The sequence below is a fragment of the Protopterus annectens genome, chromosome 4.part0 (genome assembly GCF_019279795.1).
Source record: "Protopterus annectens isolate FY-2018-M chromosome 4.part0, PAN1.0, whole genome shotgun sequence".
Taxonomy (NCBI): domain Eukaryota; kingdom Metazoa; phylum Chordata; order Ceratodontiformes; family Protopteridae; genus Protopterus; species Protopterus annectens.
In genome coordinates this window covers 68485521-68513379 of record NC_056733.1, presented here as the reverse complement: position 1 = coordinate 68513379, position 27859 = coordinate 68485521, and the positions used below count along the sequence as shown (strand labels likewise).

The window sequence follows — 27859 nt, the reverse complement described above, 5'->3', positions numbered from 1 at the left end:
TCAGAGAGGGAGGGAGCGATGAAACTGACCCGATTGGTGGATCAAAAGATCTGGAACTAGGTCCAGACTCCACAGTCGCCAAGAGAAAACGATGTAGAAAGGGGAACCACACTTGTCGAGGCCAGTAAGGAGCAATGAGGATCAATGAGGCCTTCTGAGCGATAGCTTTCTGTATTACTTGAGAGATCAGAGGGAAGGAGGAAATGCATACAGAAGTCCCCGGGCCAAACTTGGACTAGAGCGCCCCTGCTGGGTTGGCCTGGTAAAGGGAATAGAGTGAAGTATTCTCTGCACTTGCTGTTTTGGGGAGTAGCAAAAGATCGCAGCAAGGCTGACCCCACTTGAGAAATATCTCTCTCACTACAGAGTCTTTCAGAGACCACTCGTGAGGCATGAGTATAGCTCTGCTCAACTTGTCCGCAATGTGATTGGACTTCCGGGATGTGTTGCTATCAGAAAACGCTGAGAAGAAATCGCCCATTGCCACAGTCTGAGTGCTTCTCGACACAGGGTATGACCTGGTTCCGCCTTGTTTGTTGATGTACCACACTACAGACATATTGTCTGTCTGGATTGCAATCGCTCCCAAGGGAAGAGAGTCTTGAAGGGCTTGCAACGCTAAAAGCACTGCTCTCATCTCCAGAACATTTATGTGCAAGTGGCATTCGCTTGGTTGCCATGTGCCCTGGACTGTCCTGCCCTGATAATGCCCCCCACCCGATCAGGGAGGCATCCGTTGTCAGAGTAGCAACCGGAGGAGGTGGAACAAATGGTCTTCCGACAGGAGCTGGGGAAGACATCCACCACATGAGATGCTTTTGCACGCTTGCGTGATCATAATGGTGTGAGACATTGGAAGTTCCTGGTATGACCATTGAGAAAAAGCATCCACTGAAGGATCCGCATGTGGTATCTGGCCAATGGGAGGAGAGGTATGGCTGCCATGATTCCCAACACCTTTAGAACTAACCTGGCTTTGGCTCTGTTGTTGTTGAGAAGAAGTGACACCAATTTGTGAATGTCTGATATCCTTTGGTTCGTTAAGCGTTGCAGACATGTTTATAGTATCTAAATTTGCGTCTATGTAGGTAATAGTACGACAAGGCGACAAAACAGACTTTTCGCAATTTATTGAAATACCCAGTTTTTGACAAACGCGAAAAGTATAATCTCTGGCCATCAAAAGGAGATGCTTGGTGGGAGCTGTGAGAAGCCAGTCGTCCAAATATGGAAACACCTGGAATCCTTGTCGTCTCAGGTGAGAAGCTACCACTGCCATGCATTTGGTAAACACCCGGGGGGCAGTGTTGAGACCAAAGGGCAGGGCCCTGAACTGAAAATGACTGGTTCCCAGCCTGAAGCGGAGGAATCTTCTGGAGCGTCTGTTCATTTTATGTGATAGTACGCATCCCGAAGGTCTATAGAGCACATCCAGTTTCCTTTGCCCAAAAGGGGAAGAATGGATTGCAGTGTGACCATCCGAAATCTTGTTTTCTTGACTGATTTGTTCAAGACACTGAGATCCAAAATCGGTCTCCAGTCCCCTGTTTTCTTTGGAACTAAAAAGAACCTTGAGTAGATTCCGGATCCTTGTTGGTCTGCTGGCACTAACTGAATTGCTCTTTTGTAAGCAGTTTTGAAATTTCCAAAGCTGCTATATCCCTTTGAGCGGTGGAACATCTGGAAGGGATTTTTTTGACTGATTTGGAAAACGAAGAAAGGGATAGAATAGCCTTCGGAAATGATGGACTGTACCCATTTGTCTTGAGTCAGGGTTAGCCAGGCTTCTGGGTACAGTGACAATCTTCCCCGACTGCCTCCGAAGATGGGCAGTCGGGCAACACCTCAGGGATGCTGAAAGGGCTTGTCAGGAAAAGCTTCCCGATTGCCCTGGTTCTGCGGACCCCCTGCCCCTAGGGCGTCTACCATTGTTATTCCCACCTCTGCCTTTGGTAGGAAAACGACTCTGCTGCCAGGCTAAGTCCCTTGAGATTGTTTACGGAACCACATCTTCCCACCCTTCTGGCCTTTGGGGTAAGGCCTAGAAGGAGTAGAAAACGGACTCCGACGGCAGAAAGGGTCTTGCCATCAGTCTCGCACCTAGTCAGGTTTCTTTCACTTGAGGACCAAAGAGAGATGATCCATCAAAAGGGAGTTCGTGAAAGACGCCTTGAAAGGTTCCGCAGTTGCATAGCCGCATCCAGGCGTGCCTACGTAAGGCTACCCCTGTCCCTGCGGCTCTGCTCGCTCCATCGGCCGCATAAGAGAGGAGGGCGATGGAGGAGTTGGATAGGGAATTAAGGGTAGCCAGCTGCGTGTTCATTTTCTCTTGAAACCCGCAGCTGTAGGATCCTTAACATTTCACTCGCTTCTTGATCAAGTCCCTTTGAAGACGAGTGAAATGGCACAGGTAATTCAGCGAACGCATGGTAAATGTCGCTGAGGAGAACATCCGCTTCCCGTACCTATCCATGGACCTAGATTCCTTGTTAGGTGGATGGACAGGCACTGAAGGATCAGCCAGTTCCTTCTTTGTGGCGGCAGCTACCACCATAGCATCCACAGAAACTCCTTTTGATAAAAATTGCTTGTCTGATGGAGCTGTGATGAATTTGGAGGGTCTCCTGGGAGTGGGGTCCACTGAACCAGGAGCCGCCCATGCCTTCTTAGCAACCACCTGCATGAGGGGTCAAGGGGGACACCCAGGAGGTGGAAGGACGAGACCCAAACGCCTCAAGATACACAGATTCGCCCTCAAGGGTTGAGGGCTGGCCAATTTCCCTCTGTTTCAGGATCTCCAGAATGTCTGCAAATGAGACATCTTCAGAAGGGGAACGGGGAACCCTCAGAATCATCCAGATCTGTGTCCGACGTGATAGACTCAGGTGAGTCAATGTGCTTCCTCTTGCACTTCCTCTTCCGAGGGGCTCTTCTGCCAAATCAGGTGAGGCCTCGAAGAGGATGAAATCCCAAAGGGGCTCCTGAGGAGCTGGCTCTCTGCGGTCGGGGATGAGGGAGTGAGTCGACTTACCCTGAGGCAGCATAGAAGGAGGGGCAGACGGAGCCGACTGTGGAGTAGAGCCAGGCTCTAACACACTCCGCATGACCTCGAATGCACCCTGTCAGGCAGAGCCAGAGGTCCCCGCCCGAGGAGCTAAGGACCCCCTCGGCACCGACAGTGATGGCTCGAGGTCGATGTCGGAGCCGAACTCACCAGCGCCAAGCACCGAGAGGAGAGGGGGTCGGACAAGGGTCCGATGCCACTCACCCCTCGGAGCCGACGAGGGAGGTCCGCCGAGATTCCTCCAAGGAAGAAAACGGAGCCGACGACGGAGCCGAAGACAATTGTCTCGGCCCGGACCACAGTCTCGGTTCCGACGACCCGGCCCGAACTCAAGAGAGTCGAAGGAGGAAAGAGTTGATGGACCGGGCAGGCACCGACTGATGAGTCGGGCTCTGAAGCATCTGGGCTAGTGCCTCGGACTTAAGTAGTCGACTCACCACCCTCTGAAGGTCATGATCGGAAAGCCTCGATGACCTAGAGGAATGAGACCTTTGGCTCCGCTCAGACAGCAGGGGAGATCCTGGAGCCGAATGAACGGAGCCAAGAGAAGGTGACCTAGACCTCTTTCTGGTTGTCGGCTCCAAAGATCTTGTCGGAGCCGACATCGGTACCTCGATAACCTCGCCCGTCGGAGTCAGGAAGCCACAGAAACTGTGGACTGAGTCTTATCGGCTCCAGCCGGAGCCGATAAAGGCAAAGGTTGAACAACCTGAGGTCTCGGCTCAGAAGCCGAGCCGAAGACCTCGATGCCTTAGAGGGCTTCCTGTTGAAACTGACAGGGAATCCTCTGGCTTCAACAAGCCTCTCAGAATCAACTTGTTTTTCTCTCCTGCAGGACCCTGGGGCTGAAGCCATGGCACACAGCACAGGAGTCCTGCAGGTGCAAAGGCCCCAGACAAGACACAAGAAGTGTGAGCGCCTGTCAGAGACATTTTCTGACAGCACGCATCACACTTCTTGAATCCAGAGACCTTTGCTTCTTTGACATTTCCTAACTGACAGGTGTACACTAACACACACCCAAACACACAGTTATACCCTGTCAGTAAAAATTAGTAATACTAAAACAATAACAATTTTAGTAAAAATACTAATAATTAAGTACAAAAATTAAAGTAAACTACACAAACACTCCCTAGGGAAGGGAAGGCCAAAGGCCCAAGGGAAGAACCAACGGTTCTTTTAGTAAGAAAACGGGAAAATTTAGGGTCGGGATAAGGATCTATGTTCTACACTAATTTAGGAAGAATTAAAGTTAAAGGGAAAAAGAGTAACTTTTTGAAGAAAAAGCTAACACTCACCAGGAACCGGTAGAAGCAACCAACCTCGAAGCTGTAGCGGCAAACGAGATCTGAGGTAACTCTCGCCTAGCATTGTGGGATATAAGGGGAGCCTTGAGCCGGTGGAACCAACTCTCGAGCTTTTAGAGTGGAATGAGCCGAGGTCGGCTCCGAACCCATCCAGCAAGAATGAAGGCGAGATAGACAACTTAACATGGTTTGTTAATTTTAACTTGTTAATATAGTTTGATTACTTTTATATAAATGCAAATGTGCCTATGTCACAAGTGGTAATTCAATGAAGGTGTTTAAAAAGGAATTTTGTACCCTGTCTGCATATTTCTTTAGTCCTTTGTGCTTTTTCATTTGGCATTACAAACTGATGCATGGAAGATCTGCTAAGATGCATGTGTTATTTTAAGGCAGCCCTGCATTTTTTTTTTTAAGAATAAATGTTACTGAACATTCTCCTGCTGCTGAAGAACCACAATGAAAACGCTATTAGTGCGATTAAAAAAGAAACACCCCCACACCCACAAAAAACACACCCTTTACAAATTAAAAAAAATCTTATATAAGCAGATGAAATGATTACAATGCCTAACTCATATAGATAAATGCATTATTTTGCGTTCACTCAGTCAAAATCTTCAATAAGAGATTCTTTAAAATAATGCCAAATAGACCATTTAGGAGAAACCCAAGGTTTTACTTTAACTTCTCTTGGAGGCAGTTTGAACTTGGCTGTAACGTCTATTACTTGTATTAGCTCTTCAACCTATTAAGTGAAACAGCACACAGTTAGTGAAAATCTCTGCCAAAATCAGGCACTGAGTGCCTGATAGTTGTACACTTATTTTATGCCGCTTAACACTTTGACAAGCTCCTCCTGCTGCGCTACCAAATATGGTTACCCTGTCTCTTCAGAAGTCTGAAGTGCCAGAATTAACAATATGTCAGAGCACAAAGTGTAAATCCAGAGCTGTGGAAATCAGGTCAAACTGAACAAAAAAAATGACATCATACCTCTATGACACTCTTCTCCTTTTTCAGGATTAATCATCTTTTGCCCTGCACCTCCTTACTTACAGCCAAAAGAGGAAGTTCAAAGTATTGTCTCTCACTGTGTTTTAAAATTTGCAATTTCTATGCTTTGCTTTTCCAAACTGTGACTTTTAATTTGTTGTCACTGTTTAGTGCAGGGGTGGGCAAATAATTTTCCCAAGAGGCCACATGAGAAACTGAGACTGTTTTGGAAGGCTGGACCAATAGGCTGAACTCAGTTGTGCTCCAAATTAATTTTACCTCTTTATAAAATTAAATTGTTTGGTTTTGATTAGCTGCTACTGGTAGATGTTATGATTAGGCTATGAAAATGTGAAACAGGCATAGTAAAAACACCAATACTACATCACTATTTAATCAACAGTCATGAAAACAATTTTGAAAATGTGCATATGCCCTCCACATTTAGAGGAGATCTGACATGACTTTGTAGTATTTGTCACTTCATCTGCATGTGGCTAAGACCGTGGCTGGACAATCTAATTTCTTTGAGGATGATGAGGGAAAAGAAACACTCTGCAGTTATTTAGCACTCTACAATTCACCCAGTTGTGTGAATGCCCACTTTCGGGTGTTCATAGACTATTCTTATCAGTGTTGGTCACCACGAGTTAATAAGCTATTTGACACTTCAAAGAAGACTCTTTGAGACTGATAGCAAAGGGCTGTAATTACATTTTTAATGGTTGCTTAAAACAATCAGGCTTAACTAACTTCCACAGTTTTTTTTTTTTTTAGAAATGGAAAAATGAGTTGCACTCAATTCCTATAAATATCCATTGCCTAAATATCTTGCACAGACTATAAGACAAATTTTAAAAATATTGCTAACAGTCACACTATCATATTACAAAACCTAACCCAATGTACCTACAAATCCATTCTGCCATACAGATTCTAGCAGGTGGTAACTTTCTACTTCCATTTAAGTAAGAGGATTTCTTAGAGCACACATTTGTACCTCCCATAACCTCAGCCATTTACTCCCCTCTCCTGCCCTCTTTCTCCATTCCTGATGTCTTCATTCTGCCGATTTACTATGCTTTTCTGTTAAAAAAAAAACAAAGAAAAAAAAAAGCATAGTAAATCCACCGACTTAACAAATTCTGACAGTCTGTTTCTTTTTTGAAATAGAATACTGGAGCTTAAACAGTGTTTTTCGGACTACCACAGAATCCAGAAAAATAAAAAAAAAAAACGTGTACGTTCTTGCAATGAGCAAATGTTTTGTCTGACTTCTCACGGGCCGGTCATCGACAGCATAAGGGCCGGATGTGGCCCGGGGGCCTTACAATGCCCAGGTCTGGTTTAGTGCATACATACTGAGTACACAGAGGTTGAATGAAGTCTTAATGAGATGCAATTACTTTAGGCAATTTTTAGCTTTTTAGTACCTGAATTTTGAAAATTAATAATAGTAATACTGCTATTAATAATAATAACAATAATGTATTTTCTTCTCTTACCTATGAACCAGATGCGTATTCTCTTGTTTCAGTTTGCTTTTTAAGTCTCCGTTCACCAAACTATCATTTTCTAACTCTGTTACTTTTTTTTCCAGAGAGCTCACCTTGAATCAATCAAACAAAAAAACGAAATTGTTAGTAACATGACATTCATATGCTAACACACAGATGCACTACCATGTAGAACCACAGATATTACATAATCTGAATTTTGTAAATCAGCAATATGACATTCATATGAGCACCTATGCTAACATACAGACGCACTACCATGTAGAAGCACAGACATTACATAATCTGAGTTTTGTAATTCAGCAACATGAGGTTGCACTATCTCCAAGATACAGAATGAAAAGAAAATAAATCCAGCTAGGATGCATATCAATTCATCAAGCTCTGGAAATTGATAACAGTGAATATCAATCACAGAACTCAAAGAGCTCAAACCCACTGAATATACAAATAAGTAACAAAAATAAAAAACATAATTTTTTACAAAGGGGCAAGCTCCCCTTCACCCTTACAACTATAAATATACCAAGTCTTAATCACCTTAGAGTAAGGAATAGAACAAATTCCCATATCCCACACTCTCTGCTAGTCTTGGAAATACCACCCACCACTCTGAAACTTCACAGCCATTAATTTACCCTGCAACAGGTCTGTGAGCTGGAGTTCACTGATGACTTGCATCAATCAATGAATTAAACATGAATTAAATGCTGCACAAGTCAAAGTCGATGAAAGCGGTCTCGAAGAAAACAATAACATCTCTCAGATATTCTACCCTACGAAAGCAACAATGGTATATTAAGAGAATGACCATGTATGGAAACTATAAAGTCTTTGAGCCAAATCAGCTTTCATCTGCTTCTGACTATGGCACGAACCAAAAATAAAAACCATACCAGAAGTGAGTGTTAAACTAAAAGCAAAATGAACAAAAATTCCACTTAAAAAAATGCGAAATATATTTAATAAGCACTTTTGTCCAAAAAATACTGTCATTATCATACCACACATTTTCAACATCATCACAATCTTTATATACAAATTAAAAAAAAAATAATAACATGATTAGTATGACCCAATCAAGGGCATATTCTTGAAAACCAAACAGTACATTTAACAAGAAATAAAACATTTAGTTACCACATCATAGTAACATACAATACAAATACCAAGAAATAGCTTGTATCTCTAGCTTAGTTATTTAAATATTAATATGTTTGATCAAAAGCATTGTTAAAAACACTAGCAAAAGATGTAAACTGATAAAAATATGAACAAAAACAGCATTTACGCAAGTGGTAAGAACGGCCATTGTGACACCTCTATGTTAACTTAAATGTTTTGACTTTAATAATTTAGACAAATCCTATAGCTCGAGTAACCTGTAAGTTTATTTACCTACAACCTTAAATTGCCACTGAAGTTTACATTTTTCAAGAACTGTGTGAAAATTGTCCACTTTGGTCCATGCGTCATGTGATCAATAACTGCAAACACAATTTTTTTTAATTAAGGTACTTGATGCTATGTCTACTCTTCTTGCATCTACATGTTCATATAGTCTCATGGACAACTTTCTAATAGTTTTTACAACACATAAGGGGTAACCGGACAAGCATGTTGCAGTACGCACTGACCCGGTACCATCAAAATTGTAATACCTTCCTGCCTAAAAAACAATTATGTGATTTAGGAATACATTCAAGCTGTTAGAAATACACTTATCAGGAGAACTTTAACAGCAAGCATATGTTTCATTATGTTTTTCAGTTACAGTGCACTTAAGCTTCAGCTCTGTCCAGCAACTGTGAACTCTTATCTCATCTGTCAATAAACTCTGGGCTACCACCTTTAGCTCTAGAGAATTCACTGTTGCCTATCACAAAATTTTTGACTAACTGAGTCAGTGTAAAAGCATAAACATATTTTTGTCCCTGGTTTCTCCACACACACACACACACACAAACAAACAAACTCTGGTGTTATTACCCTTCCTTATTAGGAAGGGTAATAGGGCACAATGTGTCTCTATTTAAGATGTCCCTATCATAGACAGTTTGGTTCTATCACCTATCCTCAAATACATTAGCCATGCCCACTTATTCTCTTAAAAAGTAATGTTCAGATGTGAAGGAAGAGGTTCTAATGAAATTACTTTTCACAATGTTAAGTTCGTATAACAAGAGTGGCAACTAGTGGCATGTAAATAATCATTAATTAATGTTGCAAGTATTTAAATATCTACGAATATTAACAGGTGTGTGCTGTCCTTATGATGTGTGTGGTAGCGAGAGGCAGTGCAGGTTGACAAAGAGGCAGGTGTTTTGACTTGGTTAGGGAGTATGGCCAGTTGCTGTAGAGTTCATAGGTTCATAGGTATGTACTAGGCTAGCTGCCTTTTTGGACCATTTTGAGCCTTGCCAGTTTCTCTTTAGTGAGAATCAAACCCTGTACTTTTTGTCTGTAATGTAAACATCTTAACCGTTATGCCAACCCCCATTTTTCATTTACTTAATTAGGGTATTTTTGAGTTGCACTCTGAGGTATGGGTATGTGGGTAGTCTTTTTTAGTTCTGGGGGAGAGATTTCCAGGGTTTGGGGGATGAGGAACTGTGGTTGGTCCATTGCAGTTTATTTCTAGTGCTTTGGAGTGTGGTCCCAGAATTAGGCTGTTATCTGAGATCATATCTGGTTGGGATATGAATGAGAATTTTGCTGGAGATGGAAGACAGGGTGTTTTGATGCTGAGGTTTAAATAGAGGTAAGTCAAAGAGGAAGTTGGCTCTCTGTTTTATAGGCAGTCACATGCATTACTGACTGAGGGGCAGTAATGCTTGTGCTGTGATGATTCTTCCATGAAGCAGCAATTTTTTTTAAATGGCTTGTATAGGGGTTATATTTTTTCTGTTTCAGTCTGTTGTGAATGGTGGTAGATTATATTCTAAAAAGGAAAAAAGAATGCCCTTGTATATGGCTACTGTTGCTGCATGAGACAAAAAGTATGACATTTTTGGGAAACAGAAAAGCAGGTGATTGACTTGGATTGGCTTTTTTCAATGTGTGTGTGATAGATCAGAGTTTGGATTAGCCAAATGCCAAGACACTTAAAAATGGGAGTGAATTTTTATACAGTTTTTGCAGAAGTGTGTTGGGGCATTTATAGAGCTTTTTTATGGATCTCAAAAATCATGGCTTTGGTTTTCTTTGAATTTGGTAGGATTTTTTTTTGGGGGGGGGCAGAGGGAGATAATTAGTAGGTCCTGTTGAAGCTAGTATTGCATGTTTTGTTGTTTATTGCTGGATCTATAAAATACAATATAATTTCAGTAGAGTAAGAGCTGTAGGTGTGGCAGGTAACATGGTAATTTGTTCACAAAAATGTGCAGAGAAGGAGGCTCAAATTGAACCCTGGGGAGCGCCTGAGTGTATACTGGCTTTAGTAGAGAGGAAAGAGTGTTTACTTGGAATGCTCGGTTACTGAGAAAGTCTTGAAACCATTAGGTGGCATCAGGACTGATACCTTTATGTAGGAGGTAGGACAGCAGTACACAGTGGTCCACAGTGTCAAATGTACACGTGAAGTCAATGAAGAGGGATCCTGTTAGGCTGCAGTGTCCATGTTGATCAATGTGTCATCTGTCAGTGTTCAAAGTGAGGTCAATGTGCTTCTACCAGACAATAAACTGTGTTATTTTTGTGAAAAATTGGTGGTATTGTTGAAGGCAGTTGGTGAGTTGTCTATATATTAATTTCCCCAGGATCTTGCCTATTGTGGACAACAATGACATTAGCCAAAACTGGGCAGCTGCAGAAGGTTTATGTTCTTTAGGGATTGTGTGGCCAGTGCTCTGTTTTCCTGATGTTGAGTTAGAGGTTACACATAGATTACAGATGTGGAGTAAAGGAGTGACTTTATATATATATATATATATATATATATATATATATATATATATATATATATATATACACATACACATACACACATATATATTTATATATATATATATATATATATATATGTGTGTGTATATATGTATATATATATATATATATATATATATATATGATTGAAATTTCAGAAAGCCGAAACCCATATTATCGACTTTTGAAATTTCGACCATGCAGAGCGGGCATCTCCGTGGAGTGCGGAATGGGAAGATTCACATCTTCTGCAGTGAGCCTGGACTCTGTGACTGCAGTAATGTTTGGTGAGTGGAACTGGAAGAAGACACTGACTTGATGCAGTTTTGTTACAAAAGCTTTTGTCCTTCCATAGTCTGAATGCAAGGGAATTGGGGTGCTTGCTAAGTAAGTGTTTGGAGTGTGAGTGGATATAGGGGTGGTAGGGATGCTTGCTTTGTAAGTGTTCGGAGTGTGAGCGGATGTAGGGGTGGTAGTAGGCCTGGATTCTGACTCTGTATATGGTCTTATAAGTAGCAGTCCTATGAGGCTAGTTAAGTTAATTAGATATTTTGGAATTTGGAGCTGGATGAAGCTAGTTACTGCTTGCATTATGGTAAATGTTCTGTTTGGTGTTGGGTGGGGTCTTTGATTCATAGGTGTTCACTATGCTAATGACCACTAGGGCCTTTTAATGCCATTTGCTAAGTGAGGTATGTAAGTGGAAGAGTGAGCATTGCAGTGCTTTTACCATTGTGAATGGTTTGTTTTTGCTGGTAGGGTGGATGAAACAAGTTGGTAGTGGGTTTGTTGATGTGGGAGTGGTAGTGAGAGGAATTAGATTTTAGAATAGTTACTCTGGCTAAGGTTGTGGCTAAATATGAGGTGGAACAGTACTGCTGTAATGGCTATTAGGCAATTAATTGCATTAGTAGTGCATGATTTAGATGTCCCTGAAGGTGACTGTTGCTTTAACAGTGAGGTTTGAATGCAGAAAGTTTGGGAGGCGACACAGACGTATAAGTTGCAGAGACTGGGGAGGTGGAATTGAGGCTTGGAGGGAAAGTGGAGCAGGTCACACCTCTGTGTTTTTGGGGGCCAATCAGTGTGTGCATGCATAGTGATCTGTGTGTGATTGCTGTACCCTGCAAGACATCTTTGCAACTAAGCTTGCCAAGATTGCTTTTTAATTTGTGATAGTCAGTTAGTGCTGGTTTCTCAGTATTCTTTTCTAGAGTATACTACTACAGTTAGCCATGGAGCCTGCATATGTGCACCTAGAATCAGCTCCTATCCAATGTACAGCACTACTGCTACCTCCAGCCCTGCACTGAGGTTTCCAGTTTAAGCAGTGTGCAAGGTAGTCAGTTAAAAGAGGAGGGAATGGGCAATTATGTTCTTAACAGAAAGGGAGCATCTTTTATAAAAACACCACCACCAACTGGTGCAGCTGAAGTCACTTAACATGAAGGAGTTGTGAGAACTGCCCCACTCTTTGCATATATATATATATATATATATATATATGCTTCAGAGAACACCCTTATGACACAAGGAAGAAAAACCTGAAGAATGCACAGTATAAACACAGTATATAATGTAATAACAGCAGAAGATTTGTTTTGGCTATTGTCAAGGTAATAAAAACACCAGAGGAAGTTTATAGGAACAGGGGTTCAACTTCGAGAGTTACTATGGCAGCTGAAATTGAATGTTTGTATAAAATGTGGGTTAAATGAATGTGTCATTCTGCAGCATTTAAAAACTAAGAGTGCAAGATTCTAAATAATGACTTTTTTATTAAGCAAAGTACAGTTGTGTACACTTACCATAAATGTAGATGTTCGAGTGTATTCACTGTTGCAGTCATTACATTTGGGTAATCTGCTGGCAGGTTGCCCTCAGTCGGCCTGAATATCAAAGTCTAGGTCCGGCGTCGGTTGCTGTCTCCACTTCCATGACGTCAGGTCGTCAGGGGTATAAAACATGCAGCTGATGCCATTTTATTCAGTTTTTCTTGCCCCAGATGTCAGGTGCCCCCCAAATGGGGAGCAAAAAAAAAAAATATATATATATATATATATATATATATATATATATATATATATATAAATAAACAGCAATATATATGTAAATGCAATTTCAGCAACATAAACTTTACCTTCATCTAAAAGCAAATACACCACAAAGGCTTTAGAAAATAGTGAAGGAAAGAGAAACTCTAGAAAAAAGGGGGATGGCGGGTGGCAGGTGGGTAACCCAGACTGCAACAGTGAATACACTTTAACATCTACATTTATGGTAAGTGTACACAACTGTACTATGTTCTTCGTGTTTCAGTGTTGCAGTCTTTACATTTGGGTAGAATCCCAAAGCTATGGATGGGAGGATTTAACTAAATAGCATTAGGAGCGGCTGTAAGGCCCTGCAGGACTGCAGTGGCAAAGCCTGCCCTGGACTTAGAGAAAAGAGGCAAATGATAATGCTTTGTAAAAGTATGAACAGAGCTCCAAGTAGCAGCTTCTAGAATGTCTTTGGTTGGAACTCCTCTGAGAAAGGCTGCTGAGGTAGAGGCAGCCCTAGTGGAATGTGACCTGATTCTCTTGAGCACTGGTTTACCATGATGCAAGTAGTAGAAACGAATGCAGTGGCTTATCCATTTAGAAATAATCTACTTTGATATAGCCTTCCCCTCTGATCCTGCAGCAAATGCCACCAGTAGTTGCTCAGACTTTCTTAGAGACTTGGTCCTGTTTAAATAGAATCTTAGCTGTCTGTGTACGTCCAATGAATGCAGAATCCGGTCCCCCTTGTTCTGTGGATTTGGGTAAAATGTTGGCAGGTGAATAATTTGGTTAAGAGCCACACCGGATACCACCTTAGGCATAAAGGAAGGATTGGTCCTGAGGGACACCCTGTCTGAGTAAAATGTAATAAAAGGCTCCACAGCCATGAGGGCCTGTAGTTCTGAAACCCTTCTTGCTGAAGTGATTGCCAAAAGGAAAGCTGTTTTCCAAGATAAAAACTTTATATCCGCAGTAGCTGCTGGTTCAAAAGGAGCAGGGTAAGTTTTTCCAGCACAAAATTGAGGTCCCATGCAGGAGTTGGTGATCTTCTGGGAGGCCTTAAATTTTTGGCCCCTCTTAAGATACTGTTTTAGCAGAGGATGAGAAAAGATGGGAAGGCTCTGTGTTGTAATGAGCCGTGATGGCAGAGGCATGGATTTTTATTGAAGAAAAAGATAGGCCCTTGTCAAGCATCTCAGTCAAGTATTGTAAAATCTGAGGAATATGTGGCTTTGCTGTGTCCGTTCCTTGTGCTTTGTTCCAAGCAGAGAATCTCTTCCATTTATCAGCATAAGATTTTCTAGTACTAGGCCTTCTGGCTTCCAAAATGACATCCGTCACAGATTTACTGAGAGGAGTTGTTTGAATAATTACATGATCAGCCGTGCTGACAGGTTCAGGGTTTGGAGCTGAGTGTGCAGAATTTGATTGCTCTGCTGAGACAGTAGATGAGGTATTTGAGGAAAGTACCAAGGAGGGAGTTGAGACATATTCCTTAGAATTGGGTACCAGTGCTGGCGAGGCCAGTCCAGGACAATTAGGATAATTTTTGTTTTTTCCTGTCTGACTTTTAGTAAAACCTTGGGGGAGAAGAGGCAGAGGAGGAAAGGCGTAGACTGATAAGTTTTTCCAACTAAAAGATAGGGCATCCATTTTCCATGCTTGTCTGTGATAAGTCCTTGTGCACAATTTGTCCAGTTGATAATTTTGGGGAGAAGCAAATAAACCTATGTCTGGGCTCCCCCATTTCTGTGTTATCATGCTGAATACTTGTGGATCCAGTTTCCACTCATGAGGATCCATAAGATTTCTGCTTAGGTCGTCTGCAAGAGTATTTTGTTTTCCTGGCAGGAATTGAGCTTTAAGATGTACTTGGTAAGTCAAAGCTGTGTCCCACAATGCCATGGCTAGTCTGCAAAGGGGGTAGGAATGTGTACCCCCCCTGCTTGTTTATGTACCCCATAACCGTGGTGTTGTCCGTCTTTATCAGTAGTTGTCCTGGATGAAGTAAGTCCTTGAAGGCTGTCAGGGCATTCTGAACAGCTAGTATCTCTTTCTGGTTGATATGCAGGTGCATTTGTTTTGGGCTCCATATGCCCTGAATGCATCTCCCCACCAGGTGGGCCCCTCAAGCATAGTCTGATGCATCTGTAGTTAGAGTTTGGGTGGCAGGGGGTAGAGTGAAAGACCGTCCCTTGTTCTGGTGACATGTCTCTGCCCTCCAAAGAAACTCATGTTGTAGGCAAGGAATGAAAGGAATCATTGTTTCCAGACTGTGACAATGTAGACTCCATAAACTTTTTAGATACCATTGTAGTTTCCTCATATGCAGTCTTGCATATGGAATTAGTAGAATGCAAGGTGTCATGAACCCCAAAGCCTGCAGAATTTGTCTTGCAGATAACTGGGTTTTTGTTGCCATCTGTTTGAAGTATATAGTCAGTTGCCTTTGTTTGTCTGGCTTAAGGTAGGCCATCTGGGCAGTTGTATTCAAGCTTGCACCCAGGAATGTAATTTTTTGAGAGTGTACCAGTTGTGATTTCTTTTCATTTATTCTGTACCCTAGGCATGTTAGAAGCCTTTTTACAAATGCCAGATGTTGAAGAAGAATGTCCTTGTTTTCTGCTTGAATGAGACAGTCGTCCAAGTAAGGATAGATTTGTATGCTTCTTTGTCTGCAAAATGCAATTACTGGTGCCAGGCATTTTGTAAAGACCCTGGGAGCAGTAGATAAGCCAAAGGGCAGTGCAGGGAATTGGTAATGCAAAAAACCTGCCTTGAAGCGGAGGTATCTTCTGCATGATTCCCTTATTGGGATATGCAGGTATGCCTCTTTTAAGTCTAAAGTCACTAACCAAGCGTTCATGCCCAGCATGGGCAATGGCTGTTGTAAAGTCAGCATTTTGAATTTTGGGATGTCCAAGAATGTGTTCAAAATCGATAAGTCCAGTACTGGATGCCAGGCATTGCCTTTTCTGGGTACCAGGAACAGTCTTGAGTAAAACCCTTGTCCTTTTTCCTATTCTGGTACTGGTTGAATAGCCCCCATATCCATGAGGGACGTAACTTGTTTCTGAGCCTCTGCCCATTGATTTTGTGGCAGATCTGGCCAACCATTTGGAATTGGCAAAGTATGGAAATGAAATCTGTACCTCTGGGATACTATGTTTAATATCCACTTGTCCTGGGTAATCAACTGCCAGTTTTGCACATGAAGTGCTAATTTTACCCCCCAAGGGGGCTGCCAAAAGATAAGTGCTTGGTAACGGTAGAGGGAAGTCATTGAGACTGCTTACTGTAGGGTTGTGCTTTGTTTCCTCCAGATTTGGATGTAGAGGCACCCCATTGCTTTGACCTGTAAGAACCCTGGGATTGGTATCTAGAGCCTTTTGAGCACCTGGATTTGCCTTGTGAGGCTCTGTTGGATGCAGGAAAGGACCAATTTTTAGTAGGCCAGTGCCTATTGAATCTGGGTGGCTGTACTTATAAGAAATCTTTTACAGTCTGCATAGATTTAGCTTTGCATTCCATTTTCTTTAAAGCCTCTTCTGCCTTATTACCAAACATAGTATCATGCTGTAAAGGTGCATCCAACAATTTAGCTTTAACATGATCAGGCAGATTTTGCTCCTTGAGCCAGGCATGCCTTCTAATCACAGATCCAGTAACTGCAGCCCTGCAAGAGGACTCCAAGGAATCAAAACCACATTGCAAAGTATGCTTTCCAACCTGTTCTGCTGCATGCAATAATTCCTGTAATTCTTTATTTTCCGCACAATCTGAAATCAACATCATTTTCTGTTTCAATAAGCCCATAACATGCTGTTGATATTTAAGCATATGAAACTGGCAGTTTAAGGCCCTAATTGCCAAGTTTGCAGACATATAAACCTTCTTTCCCCATCTATCCAGCGCCCTGGAATCTCTATCAGAGGGAGTAGGATTTTTGGCTGTAGAGGCCTTTACACCTTTGGGACCCTGTGAGATTGTTTCAGGATCAGCAGCAGGATTTTTGAATAAAAATTTGTGGGAGTCAGGAACCCTGTAATATCTGTCTGGCTTACTAGGAGCTGGAGGTAGGGAATCAGGAGACATGCTTGATTCCGAAAACACATCATCAACAATGTCTAATACAAGAGGTATAGCCAAAGGCCTATGCTGAGGAAGAAGAAGGAAATCCCTTAGCCTCTTTTTTGATTCGGAGAAGTCCTGACGCTCCCAATGAAAATGCTCCCTTAAAGTATGCAAAGTTTCTCCAAAAGAATAATCCTCAGGAGGAGATGCAGATGGAATGGATTCCTCTGCATTTGAATCCTCATAGGGTGGTATAGAAAATTCCTGATCAGAAGAGGAATCAGAAGAAACAGAAACCTGATCTGAAGATTCATAATCAGTATCTTGCCTAGGCCTCTTAGCGGGGGAGTTGGGAACCCCTGATCAAGGTAATTAAGTCCTCAGCCATTTTGATCATCTGTTTTTTAGGCATAGGGGCCTGAGCACATGGCTCATGCGTCGTTTTTTTAGACTTAGAAGTTGCTTTTGTTTTTGAAGCTGGCGTCAGTTTTATATAGAATTGTTGAGGCCTGAACACACCCTCAGAAGCCGGTGCCTGCTCAGCGGCTCCGAACCCATCCGAGGGAGAGACATCCGTGGGTTCAATACTCTGAGAATCTCGCAGCATACCGGACTTTGTATGGGTCTCAGTAGAGGCCTGCGACTCAAATGTAGTGGGTATCAGGGGCTGCAAAAGTGCCTCACTGAGTACCGGCAGACCGGCGACTGGCTTAGGAGAAGCTTCGTCATCGATTTTGGACCACGACGGTCTGTCACTGTTTTTTTCTTTGCGTTTGTTGTGAACTCCGGTAGTCAGATTGCTATCCGATGACATTTCAGGGTAATTAAATCTGGATCCAAAATATTTTGAAGCAAAAATATACCAATGCTTAATAGTGCGTTGGTTAAATCTAGCACAAAACTGACAGCAAAGTACGTTATGATCTGGGCCTAGGCAAGGAATACAGTACAAATGAAAATCCTTATGAGGTATTTGCTTCCACAAGTAATGCAATTATTAACTTTTACTGACATCGGTAAGGAGCAAGAAAAAGTTTCCCCAGTGGGGTACTTAGCTTTAATTGAAGACTTTGGTTCTGAAACTCGAAAGCGAAAATTTCAGGAGTCGGCCGGCACTTGCGAACTGCTTCTGCTTCGGGCACCGCGCGGCAAGAAAGACTGAATAAAATAGCATTGGCTGCATGTTTTATACCCCTGATGACCTGATGTCATGGAAGAGGAGACAGCAACCGACGCAGGACCCAAGACTTTGATATTCAGGCCAACTGAGGGCAACCTGCCAGCAGATTACCCAAATGTAATGACTGCAACAGTGAAACACAAAGAACATCAGTGCTTTTGAAATTTGAACGCTAATTTTAATTTGATTATATGCTATTTCTTAATTATTGATATTCATTTTTATGAGATATATCTGTAAATAAATTGCTGTGGTTTTAATTTTAGATTTGTTTCTGAGAAAGTCTCTTTGTTGTTTGAGATGAAAGTGCTTAACCAATAAATTACTATTTTCCCAGTCTACTGTGTGTGGATATTTGTGTGGTGGTGGTTGGAAGATTATTAGCTATTTTATCTGAACCCTATTTGAAGGGAACACTCACTGCATCTGATAGTAGATAAATACTGCACATACTAAAATGTGTATATAATATAACATATGTTTGCTGCTTGTTTTCTCTAGAAAAGAGGCACCATGGAAAAAACCACTGGTCCCACGGCTGGTCCTTCTTGCAGCCACAAAAAGAAAAAGTTAGACAAACAGCCTTTGCCACCACAGCAGGCAAGAAATTTACATCAACCACAAGTGGGTGACTCTGCTGTGGCCATAACTTGTTCCGCAGGCCACTCATGTTTTACCCAAGATCCTGCTAGTGTAGCACCTACATCCAGTTTGGACTGGGGGTTAGCCACGTCCTCTGCAGATGGTGGGGTCCTCTCAGTGTGCAAGAAAGAGCCACTCTTGTTGGTCCTGGGAGAGGGAATAGGGAAGACTTCCCTGTTTGGACACAATGTTGTGTTTTTGCTGCTGTTATTAATAACTCTGTTGGCCACATTTATCCTGTCAAAAAAACCCCAGAAAACTAAGCATGTGTCTACTCCTCCTCAAATTTCCTTAGGCAGGAGTAGTTTACTGGGTCTGGCTCAGGGTTTAATTCAGGCTACTGATCCTTCTTATAAGGTGGTTTCTGGTAAAAGAAAGAGGGATTCCTCTTTTTCTGAAGCATTCAAGATTCTGAATCTGGACAGGAAGATGAAGGGAAAGATAAAGGTTTTTCTCCTCAGTCTTCTGATTCAGACTCAGAGAAGAGCTTAATTTCCGAATCTCCCTGTGGGGGTGTCTCTTTCTCTGATACTATTTTCAGAATGTCTCAGTGTTTTCAGTGGAAGAACACTGAGGCTTCTCAGACCCTCAGAAAATACCATGAGTTGTTACAGAAGTAATTTCCAAACCTTAACCCATTCCCCCAGTTTTGCCATCTTCAGAGGATATATGTGTATGTCACTGCCTACCGTTTTCCTTTAGTCTTCCCTGCTGTCTATAAAAAAAGTAGATAGAATGTATAAAGTTCCTCACTTTTTTAAGTTTTTATACACTCTTCCCAAACTTGATCCATCAGCTATAGCTTTAGCTAATCCTACTGCTACTAAACTTTTAGTTAATTCCATTCCTACCCTTTCTGGCAAGGATGGGAATGTTGTTAATAGGTATGGAAAAAAGTTTATGCTTTCACAACTTTGTTTTTTTTTTTTTTTTTGAATTGTGAGTTGTCAGGATCATATGTTAAGTGTTTATTCTAATTGTGAAAGTATGAGGAATGTTTTGTCTGCAGTTTCTTCTTCAGAGGAAAAATCTACTTAAAATCATTTAGTGTCTTCCTTTTCCCAAGTCAAAATTCATTCTTTACGAGTGTGTGTATGACTCAGTTGATACTTCTTCCAGGGTTCTGACCACTGGCACTGTTTTGAGGACGCTTACATGGGTACATTCTCAGAACTTCCCAGATTATATGAAAAATAAGATTTTAAATTCTCCTTTGCATAGAGATTTAGTTTTTTGTTCCTGTGCTACAGAGGGTATCAAAAAGTGTGATGAAAGGGAATCTCTAAGATTTTTCAGTCCTCTTTTTCCAAATTTTCTAAGGGTTTCTCTAACCCCTTATCCAAATGTGGCAAAAAAAGAAAACAAAAAAGTCTCAACAAAATTACGGGTAAACAGGCATTTAAGAAGAAATTACAGGAGGTTCTAAAAAGAATTCAGGACCCCCCAAAATCAAGGACAGTCCAGCAAATCAGAATGAGTATTTAAGGGACCTTGCATCCCCAACCCTGACAGTCCCTTTTCCTTTCCAGAAAGTCTGAATCTCCACTTTTCTTTTTGGCAACCAATAGTTTCAGACAAACAAGTTCTGGAAATCATTCAGCAAGGTCATAGATGGCAGTGGGAGGAAAGAGCTCATTTCCAGGGATAGGGGATAATTCCTCATCCACCAAACCAGACTCCTTTATTACCCCTGTCCTGACCCAGGAAGCGATAGAACCAGTTTCTCCTTTCCAGGTCGAGAAAGGATTTTTAATCAAGGATGTTTTAGTGCCAAAGAAAGAAAATGCTTGGAGGCTAGTTCTGCATCTTTCTCTCCTAAACCTGACTGTGATAGTGCCCAAGATCAAAACGCAGTCACTTCACAACCCGTTAATTCTTCTTCCTTATTTAAGTTTCCTTGTAACATTTGATTTAAAAGATGCTTATCATCACATCCCCATTCATCCAGACTTTTCTTAGTTTTGTGAGTCTAAATCACATTATCAGTTCTCTGCCTTACCCTTTGGACTATCCACTGCAGCAAGAGTGCTCACAAAGCCATCTTGCTCCAGTTATAGCTCATTGCAGGCTACAGGGTATCCATTTTTTTTTCAATATTTAGATGACTTGATTATCTTTGCAGAGTCTTTTTCAACGTGTCAGAAATCTAACACTAGGGTAAGAAATCTCTTACACAAGCTTGCTTTCCAAGAGCAAATTAAAATCTTTTCTGACTACACACAGGACTGTGTTCCTGGGGTATCAGACAGACACCTAGTTCTTAGAACTTTTCTTCAACAGGAAAATTATATATCTATATCTTCTAATATTTTCCTCTCAGACTTTGGTCATTGTGAGGGAATACCTCAGGAAGTTCAGTCTCTTGGCATCTATGCTTCTCAGGATACCTCTGTAAGACTCCACATGAGAAAAATATAATGGTAAGTGTCTTTGTCCCAGCACCAACATGCTTTGTCTTTTCAAATCCCACTGCTGAAGTTTGTCAGAATTGAAATCAATTGGTGATGTCAGCAAATTTCCCTAAATTCAGGTTTTCCCTTCTCTTTTCTGTTGCAAAGCAGTCAGTCGTGACTAATGCCAAGACTTTGCTAGGGGAACAGTTTCACGATGGATAAATGTGCAAAGTGTATGAGACACCAAGGACAGAAGTAAGTGCATTAATACAAAAGACATGCTTTTCCTGATCAAAGCACTCAACTCTCCAAATCATCTTTGGTCCCCTGGACATCTTCAGGTTGCTACAAACAATACCACAGCCATGTGGTACATCAACAATCAGTGAGAAAACAGGTCATACTCCCTTTGCAGTCTAGTCATGTTCGCTTGGGATATAGCTTCACAGCACAATCTCACTCTACAGGCATCCTACATTCTGTCAGAGCAAACCTGTTTGGCAGACAAGCTGAGCAGGACAACAGCAGACCCTCAAGAATGGAAACTAGATTGGGGGGTCTTCAAAGACTTGATTCGTTTGTAGGGAATTCCTCAGGTAGACCTATTTGCCTTCTCTCTGCACAATCAGCTTGCAAGTTTCTGCTTCAGAACTCCAGGCAAGCAAATCTGAAAGACAGCTACCTTTTCTTTCCCTTGGACAGAAATATTCCTGTGTGCTTTCCCACCCTGTTCACTGATATCCAGGGTACTTCTGAAGGTTCATATGGAATAACCCAAGATCATTGTGGTGACTCCCTTAGGCCCAAGCAACAGTGGTTCTCTCTTCTTTTGGAAATGGTAAGGGGTAATTATCACAAGCTTCCTCACAGAATGGATACACTCACATAAGAACAAGGGTGTTTGATACAACCTGATATCAATCACCTTCAACTGACTGCCTGAATGATAGGGTCTCAGTTCCTTTTAGGCACCTGTTTTCTAAGGATGTGCAGCAAGTATTAATGGAGGTAGGAAAGCCTGCTACTAGAAAATCATATATTAGCAAATGGAAAAGGTGTTCATGCTGTTGGCAGCAACATAACCAGCACCTATTCAGGGCTAGTGTTTCTCTGGTTTTATGATATTTTGTGAGTTACTCTCCTACAGACTTTCTTACTTTTCCATTGAGGTTCATTTATTAGCTATTTCAGAATGCCTTTCAATGCATTTTCACATCAAAATGTTTTTGAAAGAGGTTTTGTATGACAGGCCTCCGAGAAATTCAGTGGCCACACCTTTGGATCTTAATTTTGTGTTAGAGTAACTAACACTTGCTGTATTTGAACCACATAAATGTAAGGGAATTCTTATTCAAGTGATAGCTTCCTGACACTTGAGGTTCTCAAAATGGAAAACTGTTTTACTGATTGCTCTGATCTCTACAAGAAGAGTATCTGAGTTGCAAACTGTTACTGTGAGTCAACCCTATCTCATTTTCCACAAAACAGGGTTTCTTTGAGAACTAATCCTTCTTATATGCCTAAAGTGGTATCCAAGTTTACTTTAAACCAAATTATCCATCTACCCATTTTCTTTCCTGAGCCTAAAAATGTCCACAGACAACTCAGGTACTATCTTGACAGAAAGAATAGTTGCACAAAATCTTATCATAACCATAGATGTCATTCCTTTCTATATGTTGCAGTATTCATAACATGGGGGGAGTCCACTGCCAGCTGACTCGTACATCCAGCCAGTATACAAAAGTCTAACACTACTGTAGGGTGCATGCAACGTCGCACAAGACACAGATCTTACATCAGTCATAAAATGACATTGGGTACAAAGTGAATGTCAGCACGTACCAATCCTCAGAACAGAATGCCGCAAGCAGAGCACCAGCCTGATCCCAAGTGGGGAAACATGGCACCAGTAACCAGGCAAGCATCATGAGGAATGCAGGGAGGGAAATAATACTGCAACATATAGAAGAGAATGACACCTATGTTTATGGTAAGATATTACACAACTATTCTATGTCATTCTATTCATATGTTGCAGTATTCATAACATGAGGGAGAATACCATAGCTCATGCAGAAGAAGAACTGGGTGGAGAAGCACAAACATTCTTCACAAACCCATGTAAAATACCTCTGGCAAAACCAGCTCTGGACCTGGAAATTCCATCTAACTTACAGTGTTTCGTGAAGGTATGAACAGAAGATCAGGTAGCTGCTTCCAGGATAGAACAGGTGTCTAAGACCTTAAAAAAGGCACCAGAGGAAGATACTGCTCTAGTGGAATGTGCCCTAGCAGATGAGGCAGGAGTCTTCCCATGAGACACATGACAAAACAAAATGGTTTGGGAAATCCAAGTGGAAATAGTCTGCTTGGAAACAGGCCTGTCCAGGGCCCTTGGGTGATGGGAGACAAATGGGCGGTCAGATTTCCTAATTGGTTTGGTTTTATCCAGGTAATATCTGAGTTGCCTGTGCACATCCAAGGTGTGTAATAACCTCTCACTAGAGGACTGTGGAGAAGGCAAGAAGGTGGGAAGACTGATGGACTGATTGAGTGACATTCATTTACCACCTTGGGCATAAAGGAGGTATTAGTGCTTAAAGAGACCCTATCCTTGTAGAAAACCATGAAGGGAGAAGAGGACATCAGATCCTGTAATTCAGAAACCCTTTTGGCAGAAGTAATGGCCACAAGAAGAACCGTTTTCCAGGTGCAGTGTTGTAGAGAACAACTTATTGGCTCAAAGGGGGCCAGGGTAAGTTTTTATACGACAAAATTAAGATCCCAAGGAGGAGGAACTGGTTTAGTTGGTAGACTATTATGAAGGACGCCTTTTAAGAAAAATTTTAACTTCCAGCCTGGAAGCTAAAGGGGGAGACATAGGCAGACATGCTGAAATAGCAGAAAGATGAGCTTTTACTGAAGGGTATGACAGTCTACTCTTTAATAATTCACACAGATAAGACAGAACCACTGGAACAACCACCTGAAGTGGTTGCAAATCCTTTGAAAGACACCAGATGGAAAACCTTTTCCATTTGGAGATGTAGGATTTCCTAGTATTGGGTTTTCTGGCCTCCTGCAGAACTTGCAGCATGTCCTCAGAGAAAAGGTGTCGGAAAGGAATCAAAACCCTATCACCCACAGGGTCAGTTGCAGGGTTGACCATCTGTGGGTGTATTACAGTTCCCTTGTCCTGTGTGAGTAGGTCTATTATGTGGGGTAACTTGTGGTGATTGCCCTTGGCTAAATACAGAAGAAGGGGGAACCAGTGCTGTCTTGGTCAAAATGGAGTCATCAGCAAGATTTTTGGTTGCTCCTGTTGAATCTTTAACAGGACCTTTTGGAGAAGTGGGAAGGGAGGAATGCATACAGAAACATCCCCTTCCAAGAGAAGGAAAGGGCATCTGCCATCCATGCCAGGGGTTGGGGACCCTGGCACAAAACTTGGGAAGTTGAATGTTAATGGTGGAGGTGAAGAGATCTACCTGAGGTGTACCCCATCGATGGACCATGTCCAGAAACACATCCCTGTGTAACCATCCATCCGTGGGACTGCGTCATGAACCTGTTCAAAGTGTCTGCCACAACATTTTGATTTGAAGGAATGTAAACCGCCTGGAGGGTGAGCTGGCTCTAGGAAGCTAACTCACAGGCTTGCAGAGCCAGTCTGTACAGGAGATAGGACTTTGCCCCTCCCTGTTTGTTGACATACCAGAGGACTGTGGGTATTGTCTGTAAACCATTTTAAGGCACCTTGAGAAGAAAGGGCTTGAAGATTTGTAGAGCAAAAATCAAAGCTCTCATCTTCTTTATGTTGATGTGCTCCCTCTTTTGAGAGGGAGACCACACATATCTGACCCTCCATGAGGCCAGGGCTGCTCCCCATCCCAAGTCTGAAGCGTCCGTATACAGCTCCTGAGTAGGAAGAGGTAGCTGCAAGGGTAAGCCTGGATTCCTTGAAACCTGCTGAATCTACTACTGTGGCTCCTTTTTCTGGCAGGGTAGATGGGGAATAACAAACTCCAGTGGATGGGAGTGTTGTATCAAACTGTTCTCAAGAATGACTGGAATTTCCTCATGCGTAACTTGGCTAGTGGAAGCATGGGAACAGTAGATGCCATGAACCCCAAAAAGTGAAGAAACTCCCTGGCAGTCAGGGATTGCAGGGGCAAGAGGACCTGGAAGTAGGAAGTGAGAGACAAGACCTTTTCTGGTGGCAAGGAAGCTAGCATCCTGTCTGACTGGATCCTGCATACAAGGAAAATATGGTCTTGAGAAGGAACCAGGGTAGATTTTTGGTAGTTGATGGTGAATCCTAGATCCTCCAGCAGTGAAACCATGAAGAGAAGACTCTCCTGAAGTGTGTGTGGATTCTGAGCCTGGAGAAGAACTTTGTCCAGGTATGGGAAAATTTGTATGCCCTGTAGCCTGCAGAATGTTATGACAGGAGCGAAGCATTTTGTGAAAACCCTTGGGGCCATAGACAATACAAAGTGCAAGGCAGAGAATTGAAAATGCGAAGAAGCAATAGCAAAGTGAAGATACTTCCTGAACCAGGGATGAATGGGAATATGAAGATAGGGATCTTTGATGTCCAAGGACACTGCAGCTGAAATAAAGGCCTGAGGAAGGATAAGAGGAAGAAGAGTGGGTAAAGTTATCATGCAAAAAAAGGGGACCTTCAGGAAAGTGAAGATAATTCCTGAACCAAGTATGAATTGGAATATGAAGATAGGCATCTTTGATGTCCAAGGACACCATAAAGCCCTGACGAAGGATGAGTGGAATAAGAGTGGGTAAAGTTAACATTCAAACGGTGGGAACCTGTTTAGATGGGACAGGTCTAGAATTGGTCTCCAAGGTCCATCCTTCCTGGGGACCAGGAACATCGTGGAGTAGAACCCTTTTCCCACTTAGGAAGGCAGTACCTAGAGAGAGAAGAGTGGAAATGACTTGATGAAAGAGTTCCAGTTGTTCCCTTGGAGATTGTGGAATACCCCTGATGGAAGGAGGAGTCTTCCACACCATAACGTATCCCTGAAGGATGATGGATAGGACCCAAGAGTCCTGACTGATTTGTTTCTAAGCACAGAGAGACAGGGAAAGGCAAAGGGGAAGAGGACTTTGGGTGCCAGGAGGCAGGTAGTCACAGACTACCTGGCTTTGCCTGAAAGGGTTGTTTCTGTGCAGGAGGAGTTGAGGAGGTAGAATTAGAGGAAAATTGTTTCCTAGCATCTCTTTTACCTGTTGAAGACCTGGGCCTGGAAGATTTCCTTACAAATGGGATCTTAGAAGGGTAGTTCCTCAGAAACCTAGGGACCAGGGAGACAAAAATGTGCTCCATGTCTTCCAGCTCTTTGCGCTTTCCCTGTAAAGATTTAAAGAGTTCTTTTGAGAAACATCCATGCGGTGGAAAGTGAATGGAACCGATGTCAGCCTACACTTCACAATACTGGTAAAGACATCTTCTCGGACAATGATCTGTGGAATGCCGTGCAGGCTTTCAGTCACAATGAGCCGAGGTTCTCTCTCTATGTCTGGAATGGATGCCTGTGCATCCCCCTAGGACATGAAACTTGTCTGATGAGTGACGACCAAAGAAACTGATCTGACTAGCAGCAGAAAATTTCTGAGGATTGGTATGTGCTGACGTCTGCTTTATACCCAATGTCATTTTATGACTGATGCAGGATCTATGTCTTGTGCCATATTGCACATACCCTACAATAGTGTTAGACTTTTGTATACTGGCCGGACATACAAGTCAGCGGGTGGCGGATTCCCCCAATGTTATGAATACTGCAACATAAGAACAGAAGTACATCTAAATCTTTCAGACATTTGGATCAGTTGTTCACTTCTTGTGAAGGTAAGAAGGGACAACCTGTGTCAAAACAGACCTACTCCAAATAATTGTCTCAGGCTATTACCCTCTGTTATACTCACCAGAACAAAACTATTTCAGGCAGGGTCAAGGCCCAATCTACCATGGTCTTTGCTTCATCTATGGCCTTTTAGAAATGGTTGGATTCTACAGGTGCTCTAGAAGCAGTAACTCGATCCTCTGTACATACATTTGCAAGGCATTACAAGCTTGATTCTTTCTCTAGACCTAGATCACGTGGTGTTAGGCCATTCTCCAGTGGCTCCTAGAGCCTACCCCCTCCACCTCTCAAACATAGTAAATCTGGGTAATCTACCCATATAGATAAGGCTACTGCAGCAGTGATCAATTATGATGAACACAGTACAGTTGTGTAAGTTAACTTTTCATAACAGTAGATGTTCAGATTATCACTGTTGTATTAGCTGCTCCCTTCTTCTGGGGACACTTATTTTTTGTTGTTCCTAGCATTTTCCTCTCAGGGCCCAGCCTCCCTTTTTCTGCTGGGATGAAAGCCCTGAAGTGCTTGGTGCCCAAACCTGTCTTTTTAGTCAGTTCAGCTTGAGGTGACCAATGGTTTGGGCACATGGAATGTGCCCTGAAGCTTTGGAGGCTGACTGACTGTTACATCCTGTGTAGGATATAATCAATATCGCTAAGGTCACTGCAGCAATGATCACTTGAATATCTACTACTTGCACAACTGTACTTTTCCCCTTTTTATGTTGAACTTTTTTTGTAACAAAATATGAATTTCAGACTGGAGAGCTGGCTCTAGTGACTGATTTAGCAGTTGCAAGTTACAACTGTTTGCTGACTTTCCC

The 27859-nt window shown here is 42.2% G+C and overlaps 1 protein-coding gene across 2 annotated transcripts in view; it reads right to left on the bottom strand.

Moving 5' to 3' along the window:
* RAB11FIP4 (RAB11 family interacting protein 4) overlaps nucleotides 1-27859 on the bottom strand; it is a 600425-nt gene that overhangs the window by 138393 nt on the left and 434173 nt on the right. For both annotated transcript variants that reach the window (XM_044068094.1, XM_044068093.1), the window contains one exon: nucleotides 6876-6979. In XM_044068094.1, coding sequence (XP_043924029.1) covers nucleotides 6876-6979 — 104 coding nt within the window. The remainder of the gene's footprint in view (nucleotides 1-6875; nucleotides 6980-27859) is intronic.